Source organism: Apteryx rowi, unplaced genomic scaffold, assembly GCF_003343035.1.
Source record: "Apteryx rowi isolate R43461 unplaced genomic scaffold, aptRow1 scaffold_38, whole genome shotgun sequence".
NCBI lineage: Eukaryota > Metazoa > Chordata > Aves > Apterygiformes > Apterygidae > Apteryx > Apteryx rowi.
The window spans coordinates 2,664,874-2,682,827 of record NW_020450307.1 but is presented as its reverse complement, the minus strand read 5'-3'; the positions used below and the strand labels follow the sequence as shown (position 1 = coordinate 2,682,827).

The window sequence follows — 17,954 nt, the reverse complement described above, 5'->3', positions numbered from 1 at the left end:
TCTGTCCAGATAGTTAGCAGAGCTGTCTACAAAAATGATGCCCACTGGCCTTCTGTGTATGCCTCTCCTTTTACCATCCACATGGGAACTAAGCCAACCGGAGTTATTCTGAGCGGACCTATTGTTTTGGGAGTCAGTAAATGTTACTGTCCATAGATCCGATTAATCTCAAAGCAGTAAGTTCCTGAGATACGGAACTGTGGTGGTAGCTAAAAAGCTTTTGTTTACATAAAATGAAACTAAAAAAAAGCCAAGCAGAAATAGAAACTGATCTTTGCAAAACAACTTTAAAAACACTAACCAGTTGCCTAGTCCACTTTTATTAAAAATATATCAAACGCAAAAGGCCAGGAAGAGCAAATCCTTCAAAAATATGCACATGCATACAAAATTCTGGCTGTACTAGTTTGAGCCATGGAACATTTTTTTAAAAGGATTTTAGAAGAGATTATTTCTTTGAACTTTTGCTGATATTTACTGATTCCATAAGGGATAGTCTAAAACCAATGTAGTTAGATTAAGTTTCAAAAGGTAATGGAAAGAAGTATATTACAGCCAGATTGAAGATTAACCCTTAAAGTAGGCATCAAAATGGTAAGCTAGTTCCAAGGACACCTGTACTGCTGAGAAACCCAACTCAACAGAAATCATCTGCAGAACAGAGAGATGTAACACTAACAAAACAAACAAACAAAAAAAACCCAAAACCAAGAACAGAAACAGTCATTTGCAACATTATCCCTGCAACTCCCTTTAATGCTTATTGTTGATACCAAACCAAATTTCAAGCTTTTACCCATTTGAAATTATTGACACCCATCATTCCCTTTAATTAAAGGGATAATTATATATATTTTTTATTAAAAAATCAACTCTGTATTCTGTCAACACCAGGTAGGAATTCACAATTTGTGATGTTACTGAAAATCAAGATAAATGTTTCTGGAATTTTGTTTTGTTTCTCCCCTCTACCCAAAAAGTTATTTACAGACTTAAAAAGCCATGCTGCAGAACTGAGCTTTCTTTAAAATTATGAAGATTTCCTACAATGTATTAAAATAAAAGTAGATTTTTATTATTATAGCACTTGGATTCAGAGCTTGTTATGTCACCTACTTGCAATCCTTGTTTTTTTTTAAATAGATATAGATGCATTGAGTGTCTCTTCACGCACAGTGACTTGTATTGTGAACCTGATTCTAGCACCTACTCAAAACAAACTAATAAGAAAAAAAACAAGATTGCAGGAAGTTCTCTGAATATTCCATACAGTCCTGTATTTTCAATAGGCTTCTGAATACGTTGTCATGCAGGGAGACCCACACCAGTCTTGAGAAATCTTCTCTACAAATGAACACTATGCTGATAAGTCTCTACTTGTTGGGTGGTTGTTTCTGTTTTAAATATATAAAGAAATCTTTATAAGATATTCTTTTCCTTTTGTAGCTCTTATTGTATGTAAAAATGTTCCATTCCTTCCCAAGGACTGGGGTTTCCATAGCCAGCATTACAAATAAATAATTTATTACAACTGTTTGTCGCCTTCTTTCTTCAGTCGACTGAAAGAGAAAGAAAACTCATTTTAACAAATGAAGGAGGTGTCATGACACTTCAGTGACAGCTTGTCTTCCTGCTAACCTTGCCCGGGTGCCCTGAAGTGGGGAGAGGTTGGAACAGGACTTCTGATCATTCAGCACAAAATGAGAACCACTGTAACAGCACTGATAACACCATCTGTCACAGAAGGAGGTGATGACCTTTCTCTACTGAAGCACTCCTTACATGTGAGCAAGATCACTAGTGCCAGCTCATCAAGATTTAGCTTTATCTGCAGTTGCACACGAAATGACAATCAGCAGCAGGTAGACTGGCTGCCCCCATGGTACAAACCCATCAGGCAATTTTGGATGGCAGAAACAAGGACTGAAACACCAGGCTAGAACAGTTTAAGGTAGGTATTTAATATGCTGTGTCCTATAGATCCTTACTATGTGCAAATATGCAGAATAGACGCTTGCTCAGTGCTGGAGGCTTTTTCTTCTGAGCTGACATATCATCAGTGACCATTGCCAAATAGGAAATAAGGTGGTGTCAGATAAGGCAGTCCAGGAAGAGAACCACTCTACTATAAACACCATATAGCATTCTGGGGAGAAAGAACTCACATGATTCACCAAGACCTTCTCAGCTGTTATTGTGGGATGCATATTATTAACACATTTCAACCTCCTGTTGCCTTTAGTCATTTCTTCAGATTTATTGGCAGATAAATTCCTCCCCACTTCTCATTCATAAAGCTTTTACCCACCCTCTTCCTCTACCTTTCTCAAGGAAGTATGAGAGATGTGGAAGCAGAGATCATAAGTGTCACACACAAAAAAGCCCAATCAGCAGTAGTCCCGCAATGTAAGAGTCAGCTAGTCCACCTCTTGTACCAGTAACTCTGACCTAGCTTCCCATCTGCCCATCTATGCCCAAATCAGATCTTACTGCAGCTTCACCATCCTCCATGGGTGCATCAAGTTAATACCTCAGCACACAGTAAGGAAGGCAGTAATTCAGAAGAAAGAAAAAGGAAGGGATGTGGAAAAAGATGAAGGAAGCTGGAGCACAGTCTCCAAAAGCCTTCATGGCACCTCTCACCTGTAATAATCTTCCTGACTTGGTAGATGACCACCATGCATGTGAGGATGCCCATGCAACCACTGCTGCTCCATTGCCAGTCTTTGCAGCTCTGCTGACTGAGCATGCATGGCCTGCAGTTGGTGGGCTGCGGACATAGGAGGTGGAATGGCACCGGGCAGATCTCGTGGGTAAGGGGTACCTATGACAGACAGAGTTACACACTTTCACAAACATGCATTTGTTCCTGCTATGCGGGCTGCACAGAGTTATCACCCCACGCCTTTTTTTTTCAAGCCAGCAAAAGGGAGCAACTTGCCCAGGATTACATGGTCAACACCTCAGTGAGCAGAGTAGCGTCCTGACCTCTCAATCCAGGCCTACACTCACCGTTTCATCACAGATGCCACAGCCACTCAGTTCCAGAGGATGTATTAAAAACGTTTGTCTCCAAAATTATACCATTCCCTCGAAAATGTACACTCATCAGCCAGCATAATCAGGAAAGAATCAGAACTGTGAAGTTACAGCTTAACTCCTCTCCTCCAAACCCCCCTTCCAAGAAATACTATGCCCTGGAAGAAAAGATGACGGTGCAGATCAAAGATCAGCCTCCAAAGAGGTCCATAAGATGCTCTCACCAAAGACTGGATGCCGGAGCATTTCATGCTCATGAGGTGGCTGCCCTAGCAATGGGTTGGGGATGGTCCCAGGTGGGTAGGGAAAGCGTGCCAAATGGGGCCCAGCGGCTAAAGGATCCACCAGCGGGTGAACAGGTCCTGCTGAACCTTTAAAACAAGGAAAAAAAAGAAAGCAATCAACTGCTTGGGGAAGCATCACTATTGGGAGATCAAAAGCCCTGTTACCACTTGAGCTGGATCCGCATTTGGCCTAATTGGCATGTAATTACCAGGAGCTTAGCTCCATCCAATTTGAAACCCACTTTTCTATCTTCAAGTGTTTAAAGAGACATCTGCTTGCCAAACAGTCTTAATTGTTAAAGCAACAACCCACAGCTTTTAATTTCAACAAGAAAAAGAAATCCACCAAGTGACAGGAAACAGCAAATAGCAAAACCACCTAAGCTTTCATTTTCAGCTGTTTCTTCCAACCTCCCTATACACTGCAGCAGTCCTCGCTAATCAGACCTGCTCAGCCTAATATAGGCAAATTGAGATGTTGCTGTTCAACACTGAAGACTTAGAAGAAACTCTTGCTGCACAGGATTGCTCTTGCCTTTACTTGGTCTTGCAAGATCTCTCCCTGTACAGATTTTAATTGATTATCATAATTACATTGTCCCCATATGTTCAGCGTGCACAGGTTCTTGGCAAACATCTCATGCTGACTCTGTCTCTGAAAAATGCAGTCTGCTCTTCACCTCCTAGCCACTCGCTCCCACCTCTTCACTATCACTGCCTGTTGGTGCGCTTGTGCAATGGACTGGCCTGGGGAACTTGACCCGGAATAAGTTATATTTCTCCAAGTCTGTGCATATGCCATTCCACCCTCCACCCCAAACTCTGCAACAGCAGTGCTGGCACAACAGCAGGGCAGTTCAGGGATAGCAATAAGCTGCCATGGGTGAGCAGGACTGCTTCTTTTGGCAAGAACCCCCGTTTTAAGCATTCAACAAACTACCCTCCAAATTTAAGACAATTATTATTCCAGCAAACAGAACAGATACAAAAAGAAAAACAAAAACAGCCAAAACCAAAAGCAGCTGGACAAACCCATGCCAGCCTTTTCTTCAAACTCTGCACTGCTGTTTTATGTAAGGTCACCTCTCATTCCCAGGGTCTCTGGGTCCARTGTTATTTCTCCATGCTCTCCTTCTAGGAACCTCCTGTTCTTGGCTTTTACAAGCGACCTCAAGTATATGGCTATGAACAGGATTGTTTCAGCTGGGTTTCAGGAGAGTCCTAAAGATTTTGGAAATAAGCAATCCCATTTCTGTCTATCAGTGCAAATGACTATTTTATTACAGATCTGCTCCCACAAATAAGCCTAGGAAGAAATATGCTGAACTCAGATAACTGTTTCTGGGAGAAGCAAAACAATAGCAGAGAACTGCAGAATCTACTGCAGAATTTACTACAGCATCAGTTACATCACAACAGGGAAACAATATGTTTTTTTTAAAACCATCAGTCTGGTGAGAACTCTGATCTGTTCACAACGAAGATAAACAACATTTACAAAGCTTTTTCCCCAAACTCCCTCTTTCCTCTTTATATGTACAAAATCGAAGGATCACTAACAATATTTAGGACAGAAGCACTTAAGCACCCTACTGACTTTACTAATACTACTTGATAGGCTGAAAGCTGGCAAAAAAACTTTGTTTGCAAAAGATGTTGTTACCCTCCTTGCGTGGAAAGGGTCACTTGTAGACAACCTCTCTAACGTCACTTCACTAAGATGGGTGGGCAGGGGCAGACACTGACAAAACCTGAGAAACACTTGCTCATCAGCTCACCTGAAATCCCTGCATACTGAACTGCTCAGAGTTTGCCTATGAAAGGAATAAAACACAGCTAACGTTGCTCTCCCTCAGTTGTTACCTGGTCCAGAGCAGAAGTGGGTGGTCATTTCATACTCGGTTCATCCTCACTACTAAGGAGACGCACAGGTCTACTTTCTCATGAGAATACTCCAACAAGTAACTGCATTCAGGCAGCTGGCTGCACCCAGACAACTGAGCCTGAAAATACGTCTGCTCCACCTCATTCCAAAGATTTATCTATTTTCAGACAATTTGTTAAGCAGTTTAGGGCCTTACCCACCTGTGGAGATAYTCCATAGCAAGAATTATTTGGAGACACACTCAAGAGCCCCTAACTATGTTTTAACTTAGCATCCAAAATTAAATCCAAATTACTTTTCAAGTACAGGTAAGAGAGACTTGAGACTAAATGACTCAGGTTTGCTTGCACCAGTTTCTCCCTACTCTCTGGACTGAGGCTGAGAGCATATTAGCCACATTCGTGTCCAGAACAAATAACTGGGGAGCATCCAGACTTATCTGCACAGAGGTGGTAAACTACTTCACCTAAAGAGGGAATCCTTGTATAGACAAGCCTGCCCATAATTTGCACAAAGTCAATGTCAGCCAATGACCACAGCAAACAGCTTGAAGAACACTGATCCTCCATGCAATCATCTCTTACCTGCATCTCCTGACAATCTCACAAGACCCTGCTGACTTCCTTGCTATACTATCTTGCTTCTGCAACCACACTAAAATTCCTTCCCTACTCCAGAAAGCAGGCATCCCAATTATGTTTAATGCATATACTCCAAGGTGAAGTATGTTGTATTTGCTTGCACAAACAGTACATTTGTAGCCAGCTGCACCAGGAGCCGCACTTTATGTATTTGGACTGCTTTCTTTTTCTGACTTGGCTGCTATTGCACCTGGTGCCTTGCTTGCTGTGTTCTCTCCAGTCTGCTACCAGAAAATATAAAAACTTCAGTTTAGTGCTCCATCTTCCAGATTCGTGACATGCTCAGAGGACTAACTCTGTAGCTTACTTGAGAAATGAACAAGGCACCAATTCATTTCTGAAAATATTAAACATACTGAAAAAAAATTCCACAAGAATCATGTAAATCACAAAACTGTAACTAAAAAGCTGCCAACCCATAAACTTAGACAGTTCTGATAAGAATGGTGACAGAGAATTTCAACTCATCTAAAGCCAGATGGTTTGCATGTCAAAGGGCTAAGGAGATGAAGTCTTTCTCTCCTGATTTTTTACAGTCCCAGTATGGGAACACCAGTCTGAGCTCCCTTCCAGCTGTAACTCACAGTATAACAGCCATTAGCATCAGCAGTGCTACCAGTTCCATGACATTTCTCCTAGTGAATCCCCTTCGCTCAGTGGAGTCTGCACCTGTACACCAGATGCCACTGTAACGTGGCACTCTAGGACTCCAGCAGTAAAAAAACAGAAAGCCTTTTATAGAGATAGTGTACAGTCTCAATAAAAATTACTGTACTATCATTTACTTTACTACTGTGCAGTTGCTCTGCACCATCCCAAAAAAATAACTGTTTGCAACTCCCATCCCTGGATCACTCTTGCAGCTACCTATTTCCTCCAAGTGGAGAGACATTTTGAAATACAGCCAGATGCTCATTCCAAACTACTCTATTTGGGTACAGAACCCATACTTTTGGATGGGTATTAATTCCATGCCATGGAGCAGGAATAGCAGTCAGCAGATGAGGCCAGATAAACCTAGTCTTTCTGCTTCAGGTCACTAATACAATCAATAAAACCAAGCAGATGCTGTTCTGAAGCAGTTCAAGGTAAGTAAGAAAGATCAAAAAATTACCACAGCTTCCAACAACAGAGAGAATATGAAAGTCCTTCCTGGAACACTGGAAGTTGAGCAGCTGACATGCAAAATCCCAGCAAAAGCAGTAAAGAGCATGACAACTGGCTGTCTTCTCAGCTGGCATTTCAGAAATGATTTTAAGTACTCCTCCACCTCTCAACCCACAATCATCATCTCCCTCCAGTTCCCTATTGTTCCAAAAATTCAATGGTGTGAACAGCATGTGAAATATTACTTAAGTAGAAAAGCAGGCACGAGCAGGGCTACTTAACAAACACCTGCATTTACCCACACTTGGCTGCTACTGCCACCACCAAATGAGCTGTTCTAGATTTAAACCAGCAACGAGAATATTTCTGACAAGGCGTAAGCATGCAGAATAGTATTGGTTTCACTAAACTTATCCTGAGCAGGAACGCAACTCTGCCCTAGAACAAAACAGGATCATATACTTGGGTGTAGAATATATAGTACATTAGTCAAGCACAGAAAAACTACTTAATCTACAAACACAATCCAGCTATTTTGGTTGCGGCCCAGCAGTACTTCAATGCTTTTTCCCCTGTGGGCCAAAGAAAGCATTTTCCCATAAGAATTCAAACGTGATAAATTTTGTAACCCATTTGTTATACAGCAGTGCTGTCATATAGTGGGGCTACGCTYGGGTGTCATAACCTTGTTCAATACCAAGGCCAATGTTATGTACAAAAAGCTGGAGATTTTGCTGCTCATAATTCCAGACTCCGTCCATCTGGGTTTGGGCAGACTTCTGCTAACAGTTCATGAGAGAGGCTCCCTAGCAATCTGCCCAGCCCACCTCCCTGGGCTCACCTTGATGTAAAGGATCCTGCTGATGTAGGTGTAAATGCGAATGTATGTGTGAATGTTGGTGATGGTGAGGTGTAACATTGAACATCTGGAGCCGTGCCAACGGGTCATTTGTCAGCGATGCCATCCGCTCGGCATGTATTCTCTCTGCTGCCAGTCTGTCAGGGTAGCTCATTTCAGGCCGTAACTGCGGGCCTGCCAGTGCAAGTCTCTCTCTTTCGAGGGGGTTCAAACCCGGGTGGAAGGAAGCAAATGGGTGAGGTCCTGCTGTTGGGGGAATAGTCAGTGCACCATGCCTGGCAAAATGCTCCATGGGGTTAGTAGCTGGGTGCAGTGCATCTAGCTCTGGGGGCTTCACCTCAAAGCCAGGTTTCATCCTCTCTCTCAACTCCCTTTCCCGGATTTCTCGCTCCCGGATTTCCCGCTCTCGTAGCTCTCGTTCCCGGATGGTGGGGTCCACATTGTAGAGGCCAGGCATATGGTAGGCCAGAAGTGGATCAGTGGGGTTCAGGGGGACAAAGAAGGGATGATTACGGTTTGTTGGTGACATGACATGAGGACGTGCATATTCACTCAATGTTCGTAAAGCAGGTGTATCTGGACCGATATAAGGTGGCACAGCAGCAATGGTCGTTGGCGGAGGTTCAAACGAAGGCCTCATATGTGCTGGCCCACTGAGCTGAGACTCTCCAAGACGGCCTTCATGGGAGGAGCTAGATACCTTCTGCTGCACAGAATGGGGGAAAAGACTTTTAGTTCTGCACATTTAGCTTAAGAACACAGCAGGCATGCTTTCCCCTTTTCTGTGCTTCAACCTCCAAAAGGGGCTAAGTTCAGTCTGCTGAGCCTCACAGCTCCTCTAATTGGGTGCTCCACTGTGGTTTGGGTAAGAACTGGATTCCGTCTCCCCCATAGGCCAGAAAATAACCGCGCTGTAGCGGCAGACTTAAAGCTGCATTAACTGCTCTACTATCTGCATCCTCGTATGGGCGACAGCTAGCTGGTACACGTTACTACAGGCTACCAGTCTTGTTGGCAAAGTTTTCCTCCTCCCCTCTCCACGCTCACTTGTATTGTAAAACTGACTAAACCCAGAGAAACTCATCTCTGCAGTTTGCAGCACAAAAAATTCCACTCCTTCCACATCAGGATTTAGCATCCTGTTCTTCCCTCTATACAAGGGCAGCACAGCACTTCTGGGGAGGGCAATAAGCACAGTTTACCCCTAGCAATTGCCCAATATCCCCAAAATAAAGCCAAGTCCTCATACATGACATATCTCTTAACGAACAGGTGCTATATCCTCACCTTATGATCCTGCAGAGATACGCAACTATGATTTAGATCTCTGAAATGCACCATGGAAGAAGATTGTAGTATCTTCTTTTTCAGCACCAATATGCATTATGCCAATTCTGGGGGCCCAAAAGCAATCATTCCTTTCCACCAAGCCACAGAAAAAGGGATTAGTTGTATTGGCTTTTTACCCCAAGACTGGAATTTGGATCTTCCCATAAAAATAAATTATGTGTCTTTAGTTAAGTTTACTTCAAATTTAGAAAGCCTTCAGCTCCCTTTTTCAGCAGACAGCATTCTTGTGCCTGCACTTCAAAGGTAGTGGAAGGAACATATGGGAATTCACTATCTGCACTTAGGGAGCATTTTTCATCTCAAAACTTCTACTCCAAGTAAATGTAAACACTTGGTCTAGTTATCCCCAGCTGTACTGGCTTCCCTCACATCAGAAAAACTGGGAGCAGAAACTCTCCATTTCCTTTAAAGAGGAGAGAGTGACAGGCAGGCCAGGAGACGCTCGTAGCCTGTTGGCTTTCACTTAATACACAAGGCTCCCACATTCACAAGTACCTGATTGTACACGTACGATTAAAGCACTTCTGGCTATTTGCATTCTGCAGTCACCATCCAGTTCAGATCCTGCCAGACCAATATGCTTATACAGCTTTTAGTTACAAATAAACTTACCGCAGCTCTTTCTGCTTCTCTTTCACGCTCACGCTCTCTCTCTCTTTCCTTCTCTTTTTCTTTCTCTCTTTCCCTCTCTTCTCTGGCTTTCTGCTCTGCCTCCCTTTTGGCCTTTTCAATGGCCTCTTCTCTCTTTTTGGCCAGTTTTGATCCTGCTAGAGGCATGAAGTACAAGTCTGCTCTTGAGCATGAATTGTAGCCACGGTCCAGGTGCTTATAGAACCTAGGAGAAACAAAACAAAAAGTTCAGCCCTGGTAAAGATACAAGAGTCTTGGATTTAAGAGCTTTACATTGAAGAAAAATTAAGTATCACTCCATAGTTACAATAACATAACCTGCTTCCCTGAAAGCCAAGAGAAGAACTAATTGTACCATATTACTCCCCAGACAAGCAGAGCATAAATCTTCTCTTGGAAGTACAACCTGTAATACCTGAATACGCTGGCTAAAACAGTACCCCTTCCGGAAAAGCAAAGCAATRCCACACTAGAAACTGGGGATGACAAAGGTGCACATGTAAAATACACTCAACTCCCACATTTCTCGCATGCATTTAAAAAACTTGCACAGTGTAAATAAGCACCATTTCAGCTGATTCCCACTACAAAATGATCAGCAAACTGAAGAACAACAATTAGGAGAAAAACATGCAAAATCTCCATTCATATAACTCGGGTGCTTTACTGCAAACTAGGCAGTGGTAGCCAGGAAGGTCCCAGCTGCAGCATCACTTGTCTACCATAGCTGCCTGAGGAAGGCAAGGTGGAAAGGAACAAGATTACTGCTTATCACAATGTCTCCACCACAGCAGAAGAAGCCCTTAACAAAATGTTTCCTTGCCAAAAACGAAAGCAATTAGATCTGGCTGTGGAGTTAATTTCCAGCTCAAGGTCAGTGATACCTGAACACCATTGTACCAGCAAGCAAGAAAGGTGCAAGCTTTTGGGAGTGTCTTGCTACACGGAAAGACAGAGTGCATTTAGGAAGCACTGCTGACAATTTCAGTACCTGGCTGATTGACTAGCATGGCTTGGTGTATCCACCACAGTCGGTTCCGGTGATGGACTTCTGGGTGGAGGGGGAGGGCTTTCTGGTTCCTCAGCATCATCTGGAACTTCTTCTTTGATTTGAATAGGTGGTAGCGTGCAGGATGTCACCACTGGCACGTTTCCACTAGAAGCTGCTGATGTGGAGATGGAAGTCTGAAGCGGGATGCCAGGCACAGTGGGCGGTGTGGAAGTGGAGGGGCAAGAAGGAGGGGTGATGGAAGGTGGGCCTCCTGGGACAAAGGCATGCTGAGTAAAGGTGGGCTGGGAAGACACCTGATGGAGCCCAGATGGGGGGTGACTGGTAGACGGGGGAAGGCTCTGACTCTGTGTCAGTACGGGAGGCTGGGCTTGCGAAGACTGCAGCGGCTGGCTTTGAGGCATCAGCTGCAAGGGAGGAGGGTGTGCAGATGGAGGATGATGGGTTGAGAGAGAGCTCAGGGGTTTTAGAGCAGGCGGCGGAGGCAAGTTGGAGTTCATTGAGAATGGAGAAGGGCCAGAGAGATGAGGAGGGTGCTTGTGGGATGGAGCAGTGGGGAGCTGAGGGATCGGAGTGGTAGGGGGAGGTTTGATATGAGGCATGGCCATGGGGGCTGGGGGCAGGGGCTGCTCCCGTGGAGGCTGAGTCTGCTGCAGCGGGGTTGGTGTCGGCAGGGCAGGCTGTGCTACCTGAACCTGAAGAGCAGAGTGAGAATGAGATGGTGCCTGTGTCTGAAGGGGAACCTGAGACTGAGATGCCTGAGTGGGGAGGGAAAATGGCTGGGGAGGTACAGGATGGGACAAAAGGGGCTGGGCCTGCAGGCTGTGGGGGGCAGGCTGTGCCTGGCTGTGGAGCGGAGGCTGCGCGTGAGGCTGCGAAGAGGCAGGGACCGGCTGGCTCTGCGACGCACTCAAAGGCTGCAGAGGTGGATGGGGCGACGGGAGTCTCTGCGGGTGCAGAGCAGGGGCCTGCTGTATGTGAGAGTGAGGAGGCGGCAGTGCCGGGGCCTGGGGCTGGCTAGGAGGCTGGGATGCTGATGGTGAGACCTGTGGCGGAGCCGCAGTAGCACTCGACACTGCTGGCAGCGACGCTGGTAACTGGGCTGATATGGGTGGCGTAGGCGGAGGAGCCTGAGCAGAGCCGCCCTGGGCCTGCAGCACTTGGGGCTGTGCCTGCAGCACTTGCTGTTGAGCAGACGAATCCGAGTCGCTCTCATTGTCTTGAGGGCTAGGGATGCTGGGTGACGTGCTCCGGTTGTCCTGGTCAATGTCCTTGGGATCACTGCTCCCTTCGTCATTGACGCTGCGGCTATCGGAGCTCTCGCCTTCGCCCTCGCCCTCTGAGGGAGAGTTCGGCCGGCTGATCTCCTGCGGGGACAGGGGGAAGAGTAACTAGCGTGCATGAGAAAACTGCTCGCGCAACATTACCAGCACGCTGTAGGATGCAACCTGCTACACACGCTGAAGTAGACATACCACCCTTTGAACCCTGAAGGGCTTTAATTAAAGTGGTACGGGCAAGGCCAACATGAAAAGTTAGGTGTCAAAACTCCCAAATCCAGTGCATGGAGTGAACCTGGTCAGGTAAAAAAAAACAAGTCATGCACTTAATACACAACACCAAATAAGGCCAAATTATACTGGGCTGAAGAGGCCTCCTAAAATTATTTCAGTTGGGCTGTGATACAATTAAATTCAGAGACTTCCRCTGGTCTTTTTCTAATTTGCCACGGAAGAGGCAAAACCAATTTCCAAATAAAAAAAACAAAACTGAAGTGGCGGGGTGAACAAACCCAGCTATGCTCCTATACTGTTGATATTAAGACTAAAAAAAGATGCCTGGACTTATCCCATGTCATTCCACTGTTCTCCAACAGAAGGAACACATTATAAAATGGGTTGGTGTGCCAGCCACATACTAAACTACAATTTGCCACGGCTTAAATCAATTTTGTGGTTTTGGTTTGTTACTGGGTTTGCACCTCCTCCCACTCTCATCTCTTTTCCCAAAGTGAAAATATTCCTCTTCTGTGGGACTCACTTGAGTTTTGGATTTTTTGGCATTGGACCTGTCAGGTTCCTCCGTGTCAGAAGCTGCCTTTTCCCGCTGCCTCTTGGAGTTCTTGAGGGGAGAAGATACCTCYTCTTTTATCTTCTGCCACAAATGAAACAGAAGAGAACAGTTGTCAGTGATGTAAATGCAAAAGTAAAYGGAGCACATGCCATCACCACAAAGTTTCATATAAATAAAACCAGAAGGGTTCCTATGAAGCAGAAGAACTGATCAGAAGTTGATATAGGCAGTATTTAACATCAATCCAATATGCATGCCTCCCTTTGACCAATCAGAGGCAGCAGACGAATCCGTTCTGGAGCTGCTGCTGCACTGCCCATCTGCAAAGAGCTGCTCCCAGAAGACTTGCATTCACATCATGCTCTAGCCACTCCCTGCGGAGACCAAATTTAAGATGGGACCCAAAACAAGGCTACAGCTTTGCTTCTGCAGACGAAAACCCAAGGGCCACCTTGCAAACAAATCCCACGCACATTTATCACACAAGCTGGTAGGAACAAGGGTCATCCTCATATAAAGCATTCCCCATCACATCAGGTAGATGTTGTTTTAAACTTTGAATTCAAAGGAATATTTTAAACTAGACAGCCTCTTTCCACCTTCGCCTTTACAAAATCAAGTCCATCAGGAACTTTCATACCAGACCAACTGGTCCAGTACAGTGTGATGGAGGCCAGCATCAGTTGTTACAGAGAACGGAGCAAGAATTTCCTGCAGTAGACAGGCACAGGATAATTCTCTATCACATGAATCTCTTGCTTTTACTCCTAGTATTTTGAGGGGCCTATCCCCTCAAATACAGGGCTACCATGGAGCAGCTATTATGAAATTCCTGCTTTAGCTCATAGTTTTATACATCATGTAATTACCTAACCTAACTTTAAATATTGCTAAGTTCTCAGTGTCATCATGTGACAACTTGCCCCATGCTCCAGTTCTGACTTTAAAATATTCATTTTTTTTTAACTTGCTACTTTTCAGTTGTTCAGCACTTGTTCATTTGAATAGGCTAAATAGTAAAATTGCTCTGAAAATCAAATAAATATGCATACAGAGAAACAGTAACAAAAGTAGTCTCAATTACTACATATTCATATTCCTTYATAAATAAAGATTAAGTATTGCTTAAAAAACCCTTGTAACTGTCTACTTGTCTCAGACATAGCATTTCTGATCTGTATTACTTCTGTGAGCCAAATGCTTGCATTTACATCTGAAATTACAGGATTAGCTTACCATAAGAGCAGTATGATTATGTGCAAATGCTTTAATGGCTTTTATCACTACACATCCTTAAATACACGAACAAAGCATCAGTCAGATGCAGCCTTATATTTTTTGCTTATCTAAACACATAGGAATTTCTAGGTCACAGAGAGATTCCTTGGCCTGCTAGAACCTCCATCTTGTTCAGTGGATTGAAGAGGCCTCAGGTGTCCAGTTCTAACACACAAGAAGAAAAGGGAAGATCTACCTTGGTGGACTTCTTCACTGAGTCTGCTTTGCTGTCRTTACTGGAGGTGCTGGCAGCACTGGGAGAGTTACGGCCGCTGGAACGGATGTCTTCATTAATAGGTGAGGCTCTACCATCAGGGCTGGCTGGCTGCTTTTTACGACCACTACGTAGTGTAGACATCTATTTGTTTAATAGAAATAAAAGTATATCAAAGACAGCATTTGCCCAACTTTTTATTCTCCTGTGTTACAGCAGGGACATGGATGTAGCATTCCTGCTAAGTGCTTCAGAAATGAAAAACCAAAAGCATTAAACGTTTTTACAATTTGTCCTTGAAAGCTCATCTTGGCTTAAAGTAAAAGGAGGCAAATTTGCCTACTCCAAAACATTATGTGCTGCTTATTTTATTAAGTAGTGTCTGCTGGAAATGAGAAAATTAGGAAGATGTTCCTCTAGCTGCTGCTTGCAAGCTAGGTTTTCTTTCTAAAGGGCATGCGCGCATGTTCGTGTGCGTCCGTGTGTGCAAGCACACAATGGATGGGGTGAGAATGSGACCTTAATGTTCTATAAACAACAAAAAAAGTAGTCTATCTTGGCATAAACCAAGGCAGATACAAGAGTAACCTAGAGATGAAGCATTCAGGCAGCCAGGAGCAATTTCTAAAACCACTAATAGCTTCAATGTGCTCCTGCTATGCAATAAGGAATCACAGTAGAATTTGYTGCAATAATTAATGCTATTTCACTTGTTTCTCCCCCAATTTAGCAGCTGTTTGGAGGCTGGCTACCAAAAAATGATAAAGCCAACCTTAAGCTGACAGTGCAGCCTGACAAGATATTTAGAAGCAATGGTSATGTAAACATGTTCAGAAAAGCGGAGAGAGGAGGACAAGGAACAGAAGAAATCTGCTGCTTTCTATCAGTCAAACACCAAAATAAGGATCAGGTTAAGTGGTGTTCCCACTGGAGCCCTCACAAGTGACTTGCACACAGTAAAGCTCCTGGCATTTCACCCTGAGTAAAGCCTTTGTGACAGAGCACACTACCCACAGCAGTGAACCACAGTTTTTGGTGGGCAAGGGATTTTTAATTGCAGTCATGTGGAGAGAGCACGTGAATAGCATTTGAGCTTTTAAAACTCTTCCTTTAMAATAAGCCCAAGGGCTTACCTCTGACAGGACCCAGCTGGGAAAAGGATACATACTTGTACAAAATCTGCAATGATACATAGGTCAAGTGCCTTCTTACACTAATAGTCTATTGTCTTTCTCCATGCAATATAAAGGAATATTTGTATTTGGGGAATTAAGAAGAAGAAAAGAAAAGAAGAGTTTGACTAAAACTTGCTGAAGAGACACTTCAGCTCCTTTTTTCAAAGGAAGCCGCAACCTCAGTGTGTGAGCAAATCTGACATTTGCATACACAAACATAGCTGCAGGCACATACCATGGCAAACAGGCAAGGTAGAGACAGCAAGTGTCATTTCAGAAGTCCAATCATCATTCTCCAGACAATGCCTCCTCTTTACAGAAGAGGCTGAAAAGCAAAGGAATGAAGAGCRTTAAGCCTACCGAGCCTCGACTCCGCCTTGTCCTCATGCTATGCTTTCCACTAAGTCCATCATCTTCCTCTTTGACAGGCTTAAACATAAAGGGTGGAGGGTCCACAGGCTTCTCAATGGGTGGGAGCTCTCCGTATTTCTTGAAGTGGATGCGACAATCAGTGCACAGTAAGATGTTTTCTCGACCACCGTGGTGCCAGTCCTTGGAGGCTTGGGGCAGGCAAAGTGAAAGCTTAGACATTCACAATCTACTAGATATGCACAAACGCACATATTGCATCATTTAAAACACAAACAAACAAAAAACACACACACACACACACCCCAACAATTAGAGAAATGCCTGCTTTTGTACAGAAATCTAAGTTGGAAAAGCCTCTGGAAAACTCTGTCCTATTCCAGGCTTAGCTTGTGTTTAAACGCACATTTTCAATGCTTGATGACAGGCTGCTACATTACTTAGGCAACTACTGCTTTAAAAATAACAAAGAAAAAGAAAAGTCTCATTTGCTCCATCTAGGGACTAATAGCCATTAACAGGTAGCTATTACTTTCCAAAGTCATGGTTTCTTAACTTTGAGTTACGAACTTTCATCTCTCCGTTCCCTTACTTASGCAGGGGCTCACACTTCAGTGCTATGCGGGTGCCCAAATATCAGACAGCTTTCACAAACACTTACAGGAATGAAGCTACTGCAGAAGAGTCTTGGTGCATTATAAAAAAAAGTTTTGTATGTGACAGTCACAGTTCAAAATTGATTTGCAATTTTGCAAATGGATTATATAAAGAATTCTGTTAAGACACAGATTTTACTGTATAGATGTCTACCTCCCAGGATTCTCCCTTGTCACTGCAATATTGATTTGCCATTGTAAATCATGATAAATTCTTCCAGGAACACTGCATATTTTAGCTAATTCAAGCCTACATTTTTTGAACCGCTGTACACACACAAGAACTGCTCTTGCTTGAATGAACCTGTGTTAAATAGGCAGTAGCAGAAGGAAGAGAGATACAGCAATGTATCAGGCGCATACTGGTTGTGAAGCAGTGACGACAGGCGTAGCCCTTCAGTTCCTGTTCACTGTCCTCGCTGTCAAAGTCATCTTCGCTGGCTGAGCTCAAGTCCACTGAATAAGTAAAGAACGAGGGGAGAAGAGGGAAAGAGAAAACAGTTCAGCAGGATTTTCTATTTCCTCCTACCTGGCTGAATAACCATTAATAATGACAGTTCTCGCGTACGTTCGATGACTTCCTACAACCATCTTGCCTTGGACTGCCAACGTTTCAAATTTTGCAAACTAAGCAAGGCCAGACTGGTCAGTCTATTGATTAAAAGATTATTTCAGGAATACACAAAAGGATACAGCTCAGAACTTCTGATCCAGTATGCCATACTTTTCCAATTAAGCAGTTGTTCAAATACTGTTTGTGCTAGTCAGGATGGCTGTGTTCTTAAAGTACAACTTTCAAGAGAAAGGATGCTTATATCAAGAACCTCGCCAAATTCAAAATCAAGTAATACTCTCTACCTAAATCCTACCTTATCAGATTCCCTGGACAAATAAGGTGGTGGCTTGTTTGTTTGTTTGTTTTTAAAACCTCATTTCTAAATCAGATGGGAACTGCTGTTGTGCTCTGTTAGCCAGTGGCTATATTTCACCAAAGAGCTAGAGGAATTTTGTGGGCAGATGAAACACTGCGTATAACATGCCAGTTTGCAAAACACTTTGTGATCCCTTTGGAAAAGAGGCACCACATGGATACCACCAGCTTTCCAATTCTTACTGCAAGCCTCCTTAGAGTAGCCAGAGCACTGAGAAAATTACAATTTGAGATGTCATTTTTTGAAGAAGTGAGGAATATTAGAAGGGTCACTTTCACTTGTGGTAAGCAGCATACAGCAAACTATCTGATTACAATACTATCAGCTAAAAAGTGCTAAACTACTGCAAATCTGCAGACATCACAAGTATCTGGAAAAACTCTTCATACACCTACACAAAAACTGAATCCTATATCATCTTTAAAAAAAACTCAGAAGCAAGCCTTTTCTTAT

General features: G+C 43.7%; 1 protein-coding gene across 3 annotated transcripts in view; it reads right to left on the bottom strand.

The window, feature by feature from the left end:
- Window positions 1–286: 286 nt before the first annotated feature.
- Window positions 287–17,954, bottom strand: part of RERE (arginine-glutamic acid dipeptide repeats) — a 172,303-nt gene continuing 154,635 nt past the window's right edge. For 2 of the 3 annotated variants that reach the window (XM_026074072.1, XM_026074071.1), the window contains 10 exons: window positions 16,933–17,025; window positions 15,905–16,104; window positions 14,352–14,513; window positions 12,845–12,958; window positions 10,787–12,171; window positions 9,778–10,000; window positions 7,798–8,518; window positions 3,264–3,410; window positions 2,644–2,824; window positions 287–1,559 (listed from right to left, as the gene is read on the bottom strand). In XM_026074072.1, the coding sequence (XP_025929857.1) occupies window positions 1,526–1,559; window positions 2,644–2,824; window positions 3,264–3,410; window positions 7,798–8,518; window positions 9,778–10,000; window positions 10,787–12,171; window positions 12,845–12,958; window positions 14,352–14,513; window positions 15,905–16,104; window positions 16,933–17,025 (3,260 nt within the window). In that variant the 3' untranslated portion in view covers window positions 287–1,525. Of the gene's footprint in view, window positions 1,560–2,643; window positions 2,825–3,263; window positions 3,411–7,797; window positions 8,522–9,777; window positions 10,001–10,786; window positions 12,172–12,844; window positions 12,959–14,351; window positions 14,514–15,904; window positions 16,105–16,932; window positions 17,026–17,954 lie in introns of all 3 variants that reach the window. The other variant, XM_026074070.1, reaches the window with a different exon arrangement.